At 50.8% G+C, this 16,685-nt stretch overlaps 1 protein-coding gene across 1 annotated transcript in view; it reads left to right on the top strand.

Moving 5' to 3' along the window:
* Nucleotides 1-16,685, top strand: part of ITGA11 (integrin subunit alpha 11) — a 134,673-nt gene that overhangs the window by 15,455 nt on the left and 102,533 nt on the right. Inside the window, exon 2 of the mRNA XM_058294400.2 lies at nt 16,078-16,189. Within this exon, the coding sequence (XP_058150383.1) occupies nt 16,078-16,189 (112 nt within the window). The remainder of the gene's footprint in view (nt 1-16,077; nt 16,190-16,685) is intronic.

Below are 16,685 nucleotides of genomic sequence, written 5' to 3'. Positions count from 1 at the left end.
CACAGTGTGCATAAATGGGCTTGTGTTTTTTTCAGGGACTTAGAGCTAGAGTATCTAATCCGGTGCCTTTTACAGATGAGGAAACTGAGGCCAAGAAAGAGGAAGAAAGTGGTCCAAGGTCACAAAGTGAGTTAGAGGACATGCTGGGATTAGAACCAGGGCTTCTGAAGCCACCAAACTGAGTACTCTGAGTTCCTTCCCTTCTGAGTTCCAGTATCACATTCCTCTTCAAACTCTTATGGAGGAGGGGAGTAAGGGGTGTGTTGCATTTGAGACTCCTGGAGGCCTGAATACTTCCATTCATTTTTTTTTTCCTATTTCTTTCAGTGCATACTGAGCACCTACTTTGTGCCAGGCATTATTCTAGTTGCTGAGGCTAAAGTGGGGAGACAGACATAGTGCCTTCCATTGGAGTCCTGCTAAATGTTTAATAACAAATCCTGGCTCTGGCTTTCAGGATGGGTCAGGGGAAGTCCTGATTTGTAGCATTTGCCAATTATCATGGTGTAAATAGTCCCACCATGACCAATTTCAAGATGCCAACATGAGGTCAGCAAATAGCAGCGATTGCACACAATCGGCTCTCATGAGCAAGATCCAGCCTACCACTGGAACTTAAACTCCAGTGGGAAAGAAGATAGTATCCAACTAAGCAAATAGTTCTTATGACCATCTGTAATTATTTTAATTGTAAAAGAAGGAAAGTAGATTCTGTGAGGGAGAATTATGGTTTCTCCATACCATGGTCAGAGAAAACTTCTCAGAAGCTGGAGAATGAGAAGGAAGGCATTATGGCTGGAAGGTAGCAAGTGATGATGAGGGTGGCACAGGAGAGTCCTGGGGAAGCTTCTGGGATCTATTCCCAATGCAATGGGAGGACCCTGGAGGGTTTTAAGCTATAAAGTGCTAGGAACTAGGCATTTTTACAAGGTCACTCTGGCACTGTGAAGAGCATAGCTTGGAGCTGAGCAAACATTGAGGGAACAGTTACAAGGCTCTTGCAAAGGCCAGGCGTTAAAGGATCTGAGTATCTTGATCTGGGTGATGGCAGAGAAGGCAGAAAGTCATGGATCTATTTGGGAGGAACTGGGGGCTAGAACCTACAGGATTTGCTGATGGGATGTGAAGGAAAAATGTGAGAAAGGACTTCCAAGCTCCTGACTTGAGCAAGTAGATTGGTGACAAAACCATTTCCTGATTGGGGAGATCTTGGAGAAAAGCAAATTGGGAAAGAAAACCTAGGGTTCCAGGGTTCCTTTTCAGCCATGTGAAGTGTGCAGTGCTCTGAGACAGCCACGTGAATATGTCGCATGGGGGCCTGGATGATTGCCGTGGGCCTGGGGGTGGCCTGACTGTGAGCTGGGATCTAATCTGGGGACTCTCGGTGAGAGTCCTGTCTCGGTGAGATCCTACAGGTGTGTATTTGTGGTCATATCTCTCGGCTCCCCTTTTCCACATGGTTTGGTATGTTTTTATATCCTTCTTAGCAGTTCTTAAGAGCATGAAAAAAAATGTCGATTTTAATTCGTTTTCCTGGCTAGAGAAAGGGCTAAATGATATAAGACAGAAAAACATACTGGTTTTCAAAGCATTGTGAGTTTTATTTTTGAATGAGGTGATCTATGTGTTCTCTGAAGACATGAGATTTTTGTCCAGGGCTGGCAGGTGAAAGTGTTGGTTACAGCAAATTTCTGCTTGGTGTTTGCTGTTTTCAATGTTTAGACCGGTTTCCCATGAGTTTGACATCTGCTTAACGAGTGCATTGGCAAGCTCCTGATCTCTCTTTTTTTTGAAGTGCGCCCTGGCTCTGAGCTGCACTTGCTTGTTCTCTGGATGCTCCCGGGAGTGCCTCTACTCAGCCCGCCTCCCAGCTGCATCAGCGAGTGTTTTGTCTGCTCCGCAGCACTGCAGCAGCCTCTGCCCAAAGACCCCCAGAGACCGGACCCTCGCTGCTGCACCAGGCTGCCCACCCGTGATGGCTTCTCACTGAGAGAATTTTTCCTCAGCTGGAGCTGCAAATGCCTCAGAGAGCCAAGGGGAGGTTGTGATACGTTACACATTAGCATTTCCTCACCTGTTCTATGAGGACTTGTAGGAATTGAATGGAACACTGTGGTAAGGCGCTCCTGGCACTTGGGAGGTGTCCTGAGAGCAGCCGCCGAATCTCCCAGGGAGATTCCAGGGGCACTGAGGAAATGGGACAGGGAACCAGTAAGTTTTTTGATGACAAGATGAGACTGAAGTAGGGGAGAGAGGTAGGCAGGTGGGGGGGCTCCACCAGGCACCCAGAATGTATCAGGAGGGCCCACCAGGGCCTGGCTGGGAGAAGGAGGCTGCGTTGGCAGAGGACATGGGTAGAGCGAGCCTGTGCTGTGTCCTGTCTACTTGGGTCCTTCTTGGATAAGCGTTGGGTTAATCTGACAAGCTCATCCATGCCCAGCCACTCACCCCTGGGTTTATTTCGTCGATTTTATTGAAAGCCTGCGGTGTGTAGGTTCCGTGCAGAGGACCAAAACCCCTCGACATGATGTAGTCTCCCATGGGCACTAAAGATAAGGTTAGTGTAGAGTCTTCAGTGCTTCGGCGCAAAGGAGAGCTTCACAAACAGAGCATGCCTGGTTCCGGCCCAGCTTGGGAGAAGTACCTGACCCCACCAACGACGGCTCCCTGCCGCCCTGCCTGTCCTCTCACAGACGCAGCTGGCCTTGATGGGGACACTCAGCACGGTGTTCCTGGGAAGCAGCAGAGGGTGGAGGGGCAGGAAGAGGCCTCGGCACCAGACATACCTGTGCTGCGGGCAGGTCAGCCTTGGGCATCCATTTCCTCACCTGTTCTATGAGGACTTGTAGGAATTGAATGGAACACTGTGGTAAGGCGCTCCTGGCACTTGGGAGGTGTCCTGAGAGCAGCCGCCGAATCTCCCAGGGAGATTCCAGACAGGAGTGGAACAAGAGCATTCCCCCGGCACTGCCGAGCGCCGATCCCTGCTCCAAGCACTCCCCCTCCAGCCTAAGAACTTGGTCATCCCAGGTGGCCTTCCTCAGTCTGCATTTCCCGTGAGGAAATGAAAGAGGCCGTGACCCAGGATGCCCCTTTCATGTGTATCTACTTCCTATTAGCTGAGCACTTCTGGTTTGTAAGGGGGTGCAGGTGCAGCCTTTGGCTGACTTCTTGTCCCCTGGACTCTCCACCCCAGCAGGAGAGCTGGGTCAGGAGCAGGGCAGCCTGAGAAGGCAGGGCAGTCAGGGAAGGGCCTAGGAGAGGGGGTGAGGTATGCATCAGGCCAGGTGCTGGGCACCCCTAATGGGTGGGCACAGAAGAGGGGCCAGAAAGGGGAGAACAGACCGAGAGCCAAGGCTTGGGGTGGGAGGGGGCGAGCTTCTTATGTGCAGACAGTGGATCCGAAGCCGCTTGTGAAGACCGAATAAGATCATGGACGTGGAAGTTCTTCACAGTGAGCGCCACTGCACACAGTGAGCACCACTGCACACGGGCGAGGGCTTCCGCAAGGCTCTCAGAGCTAAGGGGGAGCTTGAGAAGCCTCCTCGTGACGCCAGCCCCGCCCACGGCACCCATAAGGAAGCTCTCTGACTCCTTGTGTGTTCTTCCTTTTACACATTAAACCTTCGAGAGGACACGAAAGGTCACATTGACCAGGGCCTCTTCCTCCTGGGGAAGGCCGGCCCTCGGGCCCAGCCTCTCAGGACACAGGCCCTGCCTCTACCCAGCTGAGCACGCAGAGCAGCTGCCAGAATAATCCACGGTGGGTGTGGACTGGGGTGTGCTGCTTCCCAAATGAGGTCATTTCCCTGAGAGATTCCCCTAAGAAAGGGGTGGTGTGCTCAGACCACGGGAGAGATGACGCTTTTCTGTGGAGCCTCCATTGCTGGATTCCCGCTCCCTGCCCTGCGCTGCCCGGGCTGTGGGTGTAGACGGGCTTCAGATGGAAGGTCCTGTCTGTCCCTTAAACCCTTCTCCTTTCTCTGGACTCCCTCAGGAGAAATAATTCCTTCTTCTCTTTATCCCTTCCCATCTCCTCCCTGGCTAATGCCTCGACTGTGCACACGCGCGTGCACACACACACAGACATGCCAGAGTCCCCAGACAGCAGCCTTTTCCCTTGCAGGGAGGCTGGGAAAGCCAAGAACAGGAGACTCCATCCAGAAGCGAGGTTCTTTTCTGCTTCTCCACCAGAGGAAAGGAAAAGGAAAGAAGGTGGCTGGGTGGTGATTTAGCGGTTGGTGGAATATGAAAAAGGAGGATAGTCTCCATAATGATTCCATTGGAGAAAAAAGCAGGGGGATAATGACCAGTTACCAGAGAGACACAAAACCACAGCCAGAAGGGCAGTCATTCTGTAAAGAAGTAGGATGCCAATGAGTTGATTAGAGAGGCTACAAAACAGGGTGGTCTTTGCAAGAGTAAAGAGGAGGGGCTGGGCCCTATCCTGGGGAGACCCAAGTTTGGGCAAGTGTGCTGTAAAGCACCGGAGGGATCAGGGCCTGGGGGTAGGAACTGGCCTGGCATCACCAAGCCTGCACCAACCCCACGGCCCCATCCTCCAGGAGGGCAGGCCCGGCCGCGTGCTGAGCAGCTCACGCTCACAAGTGGCTCGAGGCAGAGGGACCCAAGAACTAGACGGGAGGGAGGGAAGGGCCCCAGTCCTAGAAGCCAAACTGACAGAGACTTGCAGGGTCAATGACCATCTGCCTGCCCACTGGGGGACCCCACAGCACTGATCACCCTGCTGTTCCCCTCTAAGGGGAGGTGGATTTGGAAATGATAACAGGGGAGAATATTGGAACTGTAAATGCTTTTAGACCACCTGGTCCACCTCCCTCATTTTATTTAAGGGGAAACTGAGCCCCAGAGAGGAAAAGTATCTTTTTTAGGGTTGGTAACAAAGGCCAGCCCAGCCTAGGTCAGCTTCTCACAGGAGACCTAGCTCTCAGAGGGTGGACATTATACTCCAATGTCCCCTTTTCTGAGTTCTAAAACCAGCTGTCCCAGGCCCCTCGCAGGTTCCCACAGTCAGGAGTCCATCCTCTGGCCTTCAGTTCTGACTCTCTGCCCTCCAGCCAATTTCCCCCCACCCAGGCATCATTGCCTCTACTCTCAGAAGACCCCAGGGAGAAAAAAGCCTCAGGTGGTCCAAGGTCAAGTAATCGGTAGACACAGCCTGGTGTCCACAATTTTTTAAATGACGGGACTAAAGGGCATGGTGGCACCCCCCACCCATTTAACCACTCCTCGCTGAGGTTTTAGCAGCACAAGTCCAGCTCTGGGGCTGGGCTGGGCTTTCTGTGGAAATGTGACCACATTGCCTGGACCCCCACCAGTCGCCTCCAACTCGCTGACATTTGGGTGTGCCCTGAAGCCCCAGCCAGAGAAGGAGGGCCCTTCAGCCAAGTCTCCGTGAATCAGGCAGGGGGAGAGGGAGCTGGGAGCTGGCTAACGTAGAGCATTAGGGTGATGATTTTCTTTAATCCTTTCCTTTGGCTTGGGAATGCAAAATATTATCATTTTTGCCTGGAGAATTCCCTTTCTAAATGCATTTGGCTCAGGCCAGTATTAAGATGAGCTTGCATTCCTCCACACTGGTTGGCCTCAAATTCTAAATTGTTTGCAGAGACTCAAGACAGATGCTCGCGTGCCAATAGCTGGAAGCTGGCTGCATGTTTGACTAAGAGAACCTTACTGAAATGGACCAGGGGTGGGCTTTAGATGTCAGAGAACTGAACTCTCTCATTTTATAGATGGGGAAACCAAGTCCCAGAGAGTCATAGTGACTTTCCATGGACACATGGTCAAGTTATGACAAAGCTGAGACTAGAAACGAGATCACCTGGCCCTGGTCCAAAGTTCTTTCAGCTTTACTTTGGGCTCTTTTGACTTATAAACACGTCTGTTGATCCAGCCAGCTTGGCTGTGGACTCCCAAAAACCACATATCTTACCCAACACGGTGTCCCTACTACCTAACATGGACATGGATTATCGTAGACCCCAAATAAAAATTGATTAAATTGAAGGACAGTAGAGAAGGGTTAGCCAGAAGGAGCAGTAGAGAACTAAGATGGACATGAAGAAATATTGTTGATCTTGGACAAATCTTCATCCCTTTCTAGGCAGTACTTTCCTTACTTAGACCAACAAGGGTCTGAAACCATAATAGTGATTCTCAAACTGTGTTCCAGGAAATCCTTAAAAATAAAATCATAGTAAGTTAGCCCTCCCTGATTACATGTTTTCTACATACCACCTTGGACCCAGAGGTAACTAGTCTGATGGGGAGCTCATGTACCGTGGTGAATGGAAGGAGAAAAAGCAAGACAAAGTTGGGATTTTGTGCTGTGGAGCTGCTGTTGCTGCACAGAGCCTGGGAGACACACTGGGTGGCTGTTGGTCTGTCAGTCTGTACCTGCCATTCCCAGGATAAGGCAGAACAGCCCAGCTGTGAGGCTTGGTGCATGGCTCAGGTAGGAAGAGGTCACAACTGCCCCTTGACAGACCAGGTCCAGGCCCAGCCCTGCCTCCTATCAGACTTTCCAGGTGGGATCTTGAAAAAAGTATGATCAGGTTACTTCCCAAGAAACAATGAGTCCCTACAGATCTCCAACCTCCATTCTCCTTATGCTTTTGTCTAATCATTCTATCCCTCCTCCTTCCTCATTGTCCATTATTTAAAAATCAGGCTGTATTAGTTATCTGTTTACCATATGAATGCTATGTAACAAATAATCCCCCAAAATCTGAGTGGCACACAACAAAAATTGATTATTCAGTTCACATGTCTGGGATCAGCTGGGGGTCAGCTGACCTAAGCTAAACTCAACTGAGTGGCTCTACTGGTCTCACTGGGCTTGCTCATGCATCTCGTTGGTGGTGGGGGCGATGAGTACTGATCTCTGCTGGGTTTGACTGGGGTAACTCAGTTGGGGCAGCTCTGCTCCAAATGTCTTTCCTCCTTTCCCTAGTATCAGTGGGCTAACCTGGGCAAATGTTTCTCACATTGATGCAGAAGGGCAAGTGATCAAGGAGAAACACAATGCCTTCCTATGGTCAAGGCTAGGAACTGGCACACTTTCACTTCTGCTTAGTTTAATTGGGCAACACAAGTCATATGGCCCAGCCCAAAGTCCAAAGGTAGGGAAATATTCTCTGCCCCTTTAGTGGGAGGAACTGCCAAGTCACATGGCAAAGAATATAGATACAGAGAAGTGAAGAATTGGGGCCAACTGTTTAATCTACCATATGGGCTATGGAATGGGACCACCTGTTATCATATCCCAGCTCTGCCACTTACTAGATGTGTGACTTAGGGCAAGTTAGGTAAACTCTGTGCCTCAGTTTCCTCACCTAAAAAATAAATGCCGTAGAATACCTACCTCATGGTATTGTTATGAGAAGTAAATGAATGAATACATTTAACTGCCTCATATGTGGTACTCAGTAGTGTTTATTGATGCTGCTGTTAGGCAGAAATGAATTTTCTGCTTTCATTCGATACATTTTACTAACTACCTACTATGCCCCAGGTCCTATGGTGGGAATAAAGAGATAAATGAAATTCAGTCCTTGTCCCTACATTGCTCAGAGTCTGAAATGGAGAGGAGAGGTATGAAATTAGCTCTTGTCACTTAACAAGTGTTCATTAAACATCTCCACATGAGGAGGGACAAGCAGAGCTGCTACCTCTGCAAAGCTCGCCTCCACTTCCCAGTGCAATTTCCCTATTGCCCCGAGCCACCACCCCTGCAAAGGAACTGCACACTTTCCTGCAAGCCTGGGAGCTCTCAGGGGTAGGGCTGAGGGCCCCTGCCCTCCTGGGTGGGTGTGTAGTTACTCAGTCTCCCAAGAGGGCTGCAGGTCTTCCTGCTTCTGCCGGAGTCCAAGGTCCCCAGAGCCTGGATAGCCTCTTCTTCCTTCGATGTTCTCCCCACCCCTTCTCTCATATCTCACTGGTATGTGTCACAGGGCTCTAGGTGGGGGTTCCTGGGCCTCACCAGCCATGCTCCAAACCCAGCCTGGCCTTCTTGGATGCCTGTCTCTGAAACAATGGCCTCGGGGCAGAAGAGAGCTGGCAGCAGAACTGGAACTGCCACACTTTGGTTATTTGCTCAGGCAGAAGAGACAGCGATGCAGATGATGCAAAACAGTCATCTTTTAAAGCTCATTTCTTTTTTACTATGGGAAGTATTATTTTCTTCTAAAGCAGCAGGAGGTCCACTTTCCCATTTCTTTCACATAGGCCAGTTTCAAGGTCGAGTCTCCCTTTCCCTCTCTCTGTCTGTGATTTGCTTTTTTTTCAATTGTGCTTTTATAGTAGTCTTTTTAAAATTTATTTATATTTTTTATTATCTATTTTGAAAGATTCATAAATCACACAAAATCTTACATTAAAAAATATAAATTCACCAAATGCAATGAATGTGCCTTACTGAGGAAAGGAGATGTCAATGTGGGAGGAGGGGTGGGAGATGGGGAGCAGGGTGTATGGGAACCTCTTATGTTTTTCAATGTAATATTTTGTGTGATCTATTTATCTTTTTTAAAAAGGGACAATAAAAAATTAAATTAAATTTAAAATATATATATATAAGAGGTTCCCATATACCCCACACCCCACAACCCCCACTCTTCCCACATTGACAACTTCTTTCATTAGTGTGGTACATTCATTGCATTTGATGAGTACATTTTGGAGCATTGCTACACAGCATGGATTATAGTTTATGTTGTAATTTACACTCTCTGCCAGTCCATTCAGTGGGTTATAGCAGGATATATAATGTCCTGCATCTGTCCATGCAATATCATTGAGGACAACTTCAAGTTCTGAAAATGCCCCAACATCACACCTCTTTTTCCTTCTCCCTGCCTTCAGGGGTAGAGTTTCACATGACAACTGAGGGACTGCTGAATTCCCATTCCAGGAAACTCTGTCACACTCCCCAATGGAGCAGCCACAATCCCCCAAGTACAAGGGCAAAGACCAATGAAGAAGGATGGTTCAATGATGGGCCCTTGATACCGATGATTATGCTTATGAGCCTGTGTGCTTGAAATTTCAACTAGGCCTAGAGCTGCAGGTGCCTAACAGTTACCTCCTGGGAACTTCCATGTTATTCAAATGTGGCCACTCTCTAAACCAAACTCAGCATGTAAAAGCATTACCTCCTCCCAGCATGGGACATAACTCCCAGGGATGAGCCTCCCTGGCACTGCCAAGGGATTACTACCAAGCACCAGCTGGTGACACAACTGGAAAAAAACCTTGAATAAAAGGAGGAAATGGTAAAGACAAATGAGTTTATATGGCTAAGAGTCTTCAAAATGAGTTAGGAGGTCATCAGGGGGTTGCGCTTATGCACATCTCAGCAGGATCTCAGAGACAGCCAAAGTAGATATGTGATTTTCTTTTAGGTATGAAGATTCTTGGAGCCCAAGTAAAACTGAGAAGAGGGAGATCATACCAGAGAATTTTGGTAATATTTCCAGCTTCCACCATCCAAGGAAAAGAAAAGCACTTGCTTATACAAGTGTATCTGCACCCTAGAGCCCAGTCCAAGGAAAGAGCCAAGGCCTAGGTTCTGGCAACAGGAAGGCCGCAAAGAGGTCTTTGCTCTTAGCTTCCACTGAGTGCTTCTTCTTGCTGTCAGCTCAAATTTGGTGCTTCATATAGACCTGCCAGGCCTTTGGGTCCCTGCTCTATCCTTCTCGGATACCAGGTTTCCCATGTTCCATCCACAATGATTGGAAATTTGCCACCTAGGTCTCTAGTGGGCAGGATCTGGGGGCATGCAACATGGGATGCATAGATTTTGAAGAAGCAATGGGTTGGAGGAGTACAAGTCTGGGAGAGATCCCTACTGTGAGTAACTCAATCCCCTGAAGGACTTGGTGGCTGAGGGGATAGAGGAAGGCTGAATGGTGATAGGACAGGATGGGATAGGACCCATGAGAACTCAGAGTTCATCCCTATCACCTCCTAGCTGTGTGGTCTGGACAAGCTACTTAACTCCTTTGTGCCTCAGTCTCCTCATCTGTAAAATGATAATAATAATAATATCCTTATTTCAAAGAGTTGTCATAAGGATTAAGTGAATTTAGAACAGTGCCTGTGACATAGTAAGTACTATGTGCATGCATGTTATTATTATTTTTATTATTATCTAAATGGTAGGGGACTGCCAGTATCTAAGTCAGGGAACTAGGAGGTAAACTAAGGCAGTAACAGGTTCTGAGAACAGGTTCTCAGAAGATGAGAAATTCAGCAGGCAATTCTATCCATATCTTCTTAGCACAAGATAAAGATAAAAACGTTAAAAAGTCACTCATGGATATTATCCTAAATAGCTCATAGCTTGATAAGAAAGAAGGTCCAAGGGAGAGAGTGACAGAAGCCATGAATAATCCATACCAAGGGCCATGCAGGCCTAGAGGAAGGAGAGATGAAATCAGAGCTGGGCCTTGAAGGTTGAGAAGGAACAGTATGGACAAAGGCACTGAGGCAGCTCAAAGAACAGGGGATCTTGATTAGGTTCAATTCAATCAAGATTTAGTGAGTACATTCCATGTACCCAGCCATAGGTTAGTGACTCCATTGAGTATCATCAGCCACGCTACAAGGTAGATATTATTACTCCCATTTTACAGATGAGTAAACTGAGACCCAGAAAGGAGAAATAACTAGCCCAAGGTCACCTATTTAGTGAATGAATCCTGGAGACAGGTCCTCTATGAACTCACAGCTCTTGTGCTCTCCATGCCTGGACCCTGCCCTGAATGAGCCTGGTAGGAGGGAGAGAAGAGCTTGGCATTTCCTGGCAGCCCCCTGCTCCTTTCCTGGCTCTGCCTTGGCACTAGGAATGCTGCCTACCACCTTTGACCCACCTCACTGGTTCCTATACACTGGGCTTCAAGGCCAGGTCCACACCTCTAGAAGCTTCTCTGACCACCCCAGCCACAGGGGTTTCCCCCTCCTCGACAGCCATAGCCTGGAGGTTACCCGGGAGCACTCACCCTCCACATGGTCTCCAGGCTTCGCTCCTCCCCAGCTGCACTGTAAGCCCCTCGGGGCAGGGCCCGTGCCCTGGTCTTGTCGTGCTCACCCCTCAGAAGCACATCATGCTGGGTGCTGGATCCAGCATGAGCTCACATGCAACAGCCCATCCTCATGGAGTTGCCGTCCTGGTGGAGAGACAGAAGCCATCAAATATATAATGATTGTATAAAAATGATATAAACTATAAAAATGTACAATTGCTAACTGTGCTAAGAAAGCAATCGGTCCAGGCTGAAGTACAGGAAGTGATGAGATCATTGAACAAGATCTGGCTTAATCAAGGCATGGTGGAGGCTGCCTGGGGCTGAGGCGAGAGACCTTGGGGCTGAGATCTGAAGGATGGTGGGAAGTTCCTCAGAGGCACAGGCAGAGAGAATGGCATGTGGAAAGGCCGGAGATGGGAGGAAGCAAAAAGGGGTGGGGGGGGCGCACAGAAAGAGGCCCTGGTGACTAGGACACATCAACGCTGGGGAGGCTCAGGGGGCCTTGGGGACACATGGAGGATTTTGGACCCTCTCCCAAAAGTCCTGGGAAGCTATTTAGAGGGAGAGGGGTTAAGCAAGGCAGCAGCAGTTCCTGTCTGCATCCCACAAGGCCTTTTGGCTGCAGTGAGGAGGGACCAGCGCAGCGTGGATGCTCAGCAGTGCCCCTTCGAGAGCGGGAGCACTCCCCGGGGAGCTGTGCAGTCGACGGGAGCTGTGGCCATGGGTTCTCCAGGGTCCCTCAGCATCTGGGACTGTGTCTGCCCATCCTGGTGAGAGGGGTCTGAGAATATGGGAGCCCCAAGTCATGCTCAAGCTCATTGTCGTGGTTTCCATCTCTTCTTGGGACAGACTGATGCCTTTTAGAAAGGACAGATAAGAGATTCTGAGAAAGGGGGCAGCGGCTGATGTAACTTTGGCCACAATCCACGAGACAGCAGCCCAGGAACTGTGGTTTTTTCCTCCTCTGTCATCAATATCAAGGGCAGGAAAGTGGCGAGCTGCCCGGCCAGGCTCCCGGTGCCTCTGAAAACTGCCAGTTGATTCCTGTCAAAAACAACTTTGTTTTGTTTTGTGGGTATTTGGGGCTCATAAATCTCTGAAAAGAGTGCATTCTCTGGCACAAACGCCAGTCCCCATCAGAGGAACAAGCCAGAGATCTTGTCGGGCGCCGAGGTCAGAGCCTTGGACTTGACATCACTTTTAGGAAATCCATTCCCTGGTTGGCTCAGTTTGGTCAGAAGCAAATGCAGACTCGGGGGGAGAAACCAGCACTTTGTAATTTAATGCCCTGGTGCTGAGGGTTTTGTCCTCTTCCTTGTGGCCAGATTGCCCTAATCCTGTCCCAAGGGAGGGTGGGCCTGGGGGTACCAGGGGAGGCAGGACTAGTCCTTGATGGAACCCCAAATGAAGGCACCAGATGAGGCCACCTGAGCCCCAAAGGAGGGCTTCGACCACAGGAAGGAGCACAGCACGGCCTCCCACTTGCTCTCCCATCTGTGTGTCCCCCTTGGAACCCAGAGGCCTGGGAGGTGGGACTGAAGCAGGGTGGGAAGACCTCCCCTCCAAAAAGAATCCTCCTTCCTCCCCAGTGCATTCTTCCTGTGAAAGGCCGGTGTCCCAGAGAGGGGTACCGTCGCTCTGGCACACTGACATGCCTGCTCAATTCTGCTCCCACCTGAGTGATCCGGGCCAGGTTGTTTCACCTCCTGTAGGGTGGGAATATCTATCTCACAGGTTTGGTGTGAGATCTAATTAATTACTATAAAGCTAATGGTTAGATACCTAGAATAGTGCCTGGAATATACCAATGCTCAGGAAATATTCTTTTCTTCTACTTTTTCCTCACTGGGGGGAGAGTGAGTCCCAGCCAAATGAGGGCCCTGGACTCTAACCATTCAAGCAACCAATATCTGTTGACCACTAACTGTGAGACATATCTTTATGTGAGGCAGAGGATAGAGCAGTGAGAATATAGCTGGGTGTCATTTCACTTAGAGCATGCAAGACACTATAAAATATCAGCTGCATGACAGTAAACAAATAATATCCCATCTGCCTGTGGCATGTGCTACGAGGAAAAAGCAAGCAAGGCAAGGGGAACAGAGAGTGACAGGGATGCCTTAGAGATAGGATGGCATCAGAGCGGGGGGGGGGGGGGGGGGGGGGAAGCGGCATGAGGGAGGGAGCCTCGCGGGTAACTAGGGAAGAGCCTTCCAGAGGAGAGATAAAGGACAGCCTGACACATTGAAGGAACAAGGAGAGTGAAGGGGAGAGGGTAGGAAACAGGTGGACTGGGCCACTCAGCCTTGCGGGCTGCGGGAAGCAGTTTGACTTTGGCTCTGAGTGGAGCAGGAAACCCTTGGAGGGTATCAGCAGGTTTTGAAAGGGTCCCTCTGGCCGTGGAGACACAAGAAGCACTGACAGGGTACGGGAGTGGAGAAGACCCTGAAGACACAACTTCGGGCTTTGTTTTCGCTGGCCCTCTTCCCGCTGCCAGCCTGGGAGTTGGTGGTGGGTCCGGTTTCCCCGACAGCCAGAATACATCTTCCTCTTGCTCAGCGTCACCTCCCCCTGCTGGGCTCAAATGCAGAACGGGCCCTAGGGGGTGCTAGGGAGCCAAATGGGAAGTTACCCCTCCTTTAGGCAGTGTGTGCTCTGGGAGGTGCCCCTGCACGTGTGCCTGTGTGCTCCTAGGGCAGATTTGGAGAGAGGCGGAGTTTCTCAGCCACTGGCGACTCTACTTCTTTGGCCCTTCTCTGCCCACCCAGTGCCCTCCTGCTCTGCACAAGTGACACCAGATTCTCTCCTCTGTGACATGCCCTTGCAGGCCAGGAACCTGTGCTCTTCATCCCTCCGTGTTCACCTGATCAAGGTTCTCTTCCCCCATGCTGCCTGCTGTTAACCAGACTAATAAGCCCCTTCCAGCCAAGGGGCTTTTAAAGTCCCTGATAGATTAAGGTAGTCTTCCCCCACCCCCATTCTGGGATCATAACACAAAATTCACATGGTAGATTAGGAATCACACAGACCATGCTGTCAGCTCCATAAACCCCTGCTGCACCTGCCCTCTCCTGTACCCACGGCAGACATTGCTCATGGATCAAACTACTTACTCTTTCCCCACTGAGGCCAGATTTGACCTCAGAATCCTTCTTAACTCGGTGACCCTGGCAGCACTGATAATCAATCAGCATGGATCAGTGAGATAACATATATCTAGCATCCCTAATCTAAGCTTTCCCAATTTTACCTCCAGGGACGCTGATTCCATGACTCTAACGATGGAACTTTTGGGCACTGTCTCAGTTTGATGGGAAAATAAAGGAAGTATGGAAGGAAACCCTTGCTTTTGTACAAGAGGCCTTATTCAGGTCATTGCCCAAAGCATCACCCTTGAGCACATCAACTGGGAGGTCAGTGCTCAGGGAAGGGAAAGCAGGACGTCCACGGTACACACCTGGCCTCGGGGCTTGGGTCCCTATCCTCTTGCTGGCTGGTTCTGTGACTTTGGCTGGTCAGTTAGCCTCTGATCCTTGGTTTTCTCTGTGGATAATAATTCCTTTGCATCACAAGGTTGTCAGGGGAATCAAATACCGCAATGTGAATGTTCTCTGAAGTTTATGAAGGGTGGCAATGATAACAGTTCCACTCTGCTGGCTGATTTTCACTTACCGGAAGGCTTTGGCTCATGGTGGGGTGCTCACCTCTAAATCCCCTAGGGCCCGAGTTTGGTGGTCCTGTTGGTGGCGACAGCCGTGCCCAGGTGTAACAAGGCCAGACAGACCCTGGAAGTGCCTCAGGGGGTAAGAGTCGCAGAGCGGCGCCTGAGGCTCTCGTTCTGACTGTGTGCTAACCCGCAGTGGACCTGGACTCGTCTTGCAGCCTCCCTGGGGTTGTGCCTGTGTCTGCCAAGTGTGCCTGATACTTGCTCATTCTCCTGCAACAGCAGATGATGCCGCCCAGATGTGGCTGTGATTTCGCACAAAAATGCCAACAGGGGCAAACGAGGCTTCCCCGCAGATGGGATCTAGTTAACTGGCCTGTGATTACCCAAACAGGGAAGACCCTCGGGCCAGGGTGAAAAGCTTACGGGATCGCTGCCTCCACTGCCCCAGCCCCACAGCAGCCCTAGAGGAGGGCACAGGGCTTCGCAGAGAGTTTAGAAGGCAGTGATCCCCCGGCAGCCCCCGAGGGGGGTGTTCACTCCCTGACTCTTTAGCAGGAGAGATGAGAAAAGGAGAGGGAGAAGGAGGAAGAGGAAAAGAAGAAGGAAAGAGGAGGGCAAAGAAAGGAAAAAAAGGAAGAGGAAAACAGAAGCTGCAAGAAGCAGAGTTGGAGGAAGGCAAGATGGAGAAGGGAGGGAGCTGGCTGTGCGGGTCGAGCACTGAGCAGTCAGGAGCTCAGCTGCAGGCGCGGGGCCCCCAAGGACTTCTCAGTCTGCAGGAGCAAGGAGGGGCCAGAGAAGGGGCTGCAAGGACCCCGGGGTTCAAGAGAAGGGTCAGGCCCAGTATGGGGCTCCTCAAGGGAGCAACTAGAAGACTCAGCTTGGCCCTCGTGGAAGCAGTAAGCGCCTGCCCTGGGGCATCCTCACTCTGTCCATCAGACTGGATCTGCTGGAGCAGGGCAGTGTCTCCCAACTCAGTGTAGAGCTCCCCACGAGAGGGCTTCTGTCCTCCCATCTGACCATGGGCTCTTCCAGGTCACGCATCATGTCTCCTCCATTGTCCTCTGGCCCCTTGAGGCCAAAGGCTGTCTCTCCCCCAAGAGACAGGCAACTCTCTTGGGAGGGACTGGGTCTTCCATTCAGACTAATGTCCCTAAGAGCTGGACAGTCTGCCTCCCCACCAGATTCTAGGCTCTTCCAGGGCGGGGGCCAGCCTCTCCCATCCAACTGTGGACCCCCTACCTCATCTGAGACTCCCCTAGACTGGGGAACGTTCTCCCCAACAACCACAACCGCACGGCACCCCTGGGCCTGTTCCTCCGTCCACCTGACCACCTGCCTCTCCTCTCCTCCCCACCCCAGGGTTCACAGACTCCTTCAACATGGACACCAGGACGCCCCGGGTCATCCCCGGCCCCAGGAACGCCTTCTTTGGCTACACAGTGCAGCAGCATGAAATCGGCGGCAGGAAGTGGTGAGTAAGTGCTGCTGCCCTGCGCCCAGCGGCACCATCCCATACCCCGCCCCTCCTTCCCACCCCTCCGTCTCCAGGGACTTGACCCTTCATCCCAGCAGGTCAGAGGTTGCAAAAGATCAACCCCTGACTGTGCAACCTTGAGCTTTCATTTCTCAGGACCTTAATTTTCTCGTCTGTGAAATGGGAATGAACACCCCCTCCTCGCCTGGGTTATGTGGCAGGTACCCCTCCAAGTCCTGCCAGGGCCTCTGTGGCCTTGTCTCATCAGCGGGGGCTGCCACTTGGAGAGCCGTTGGGAGGTGCCTCTGCAGGGAAGATGTGAGTGTGCTCACAGGTTAAAGCACGAGCACATGTGGGGTAACGGGGACTGAGCGTGAGGCTGAGTGGAGGCAAAGGGCAGGAAAGACCCCAGGAGCCACCCCCAGGCAGGGGCAGTCGAGAAGAGGGAAGAAGCCACCTCTGATGGCTTTTTTTTTTTTTTTAAAGATTTATT

Source organism: Dasypus novemcinctus, chromosome 3 (assembly GCF_030445035.2).
Source record: "Dasypus novemcinctus isolate mDasNov1 chromosome 3, mDasNov1.1.hap2, whole genome shotgun sequence".
In the NCBI taxonomy this organism is placed as follows: Eukaryota; Metazoa; Chordata; class Mammalia; order Cingulata; family Dasypodidae; genus Dasypus; species Dasypus novemcinctus.
The sequence above is the reverse complement of the archived record's forward strand: the minus strand, read 5'-3'. Positions and strand labels throughout refer to the sequence as shown.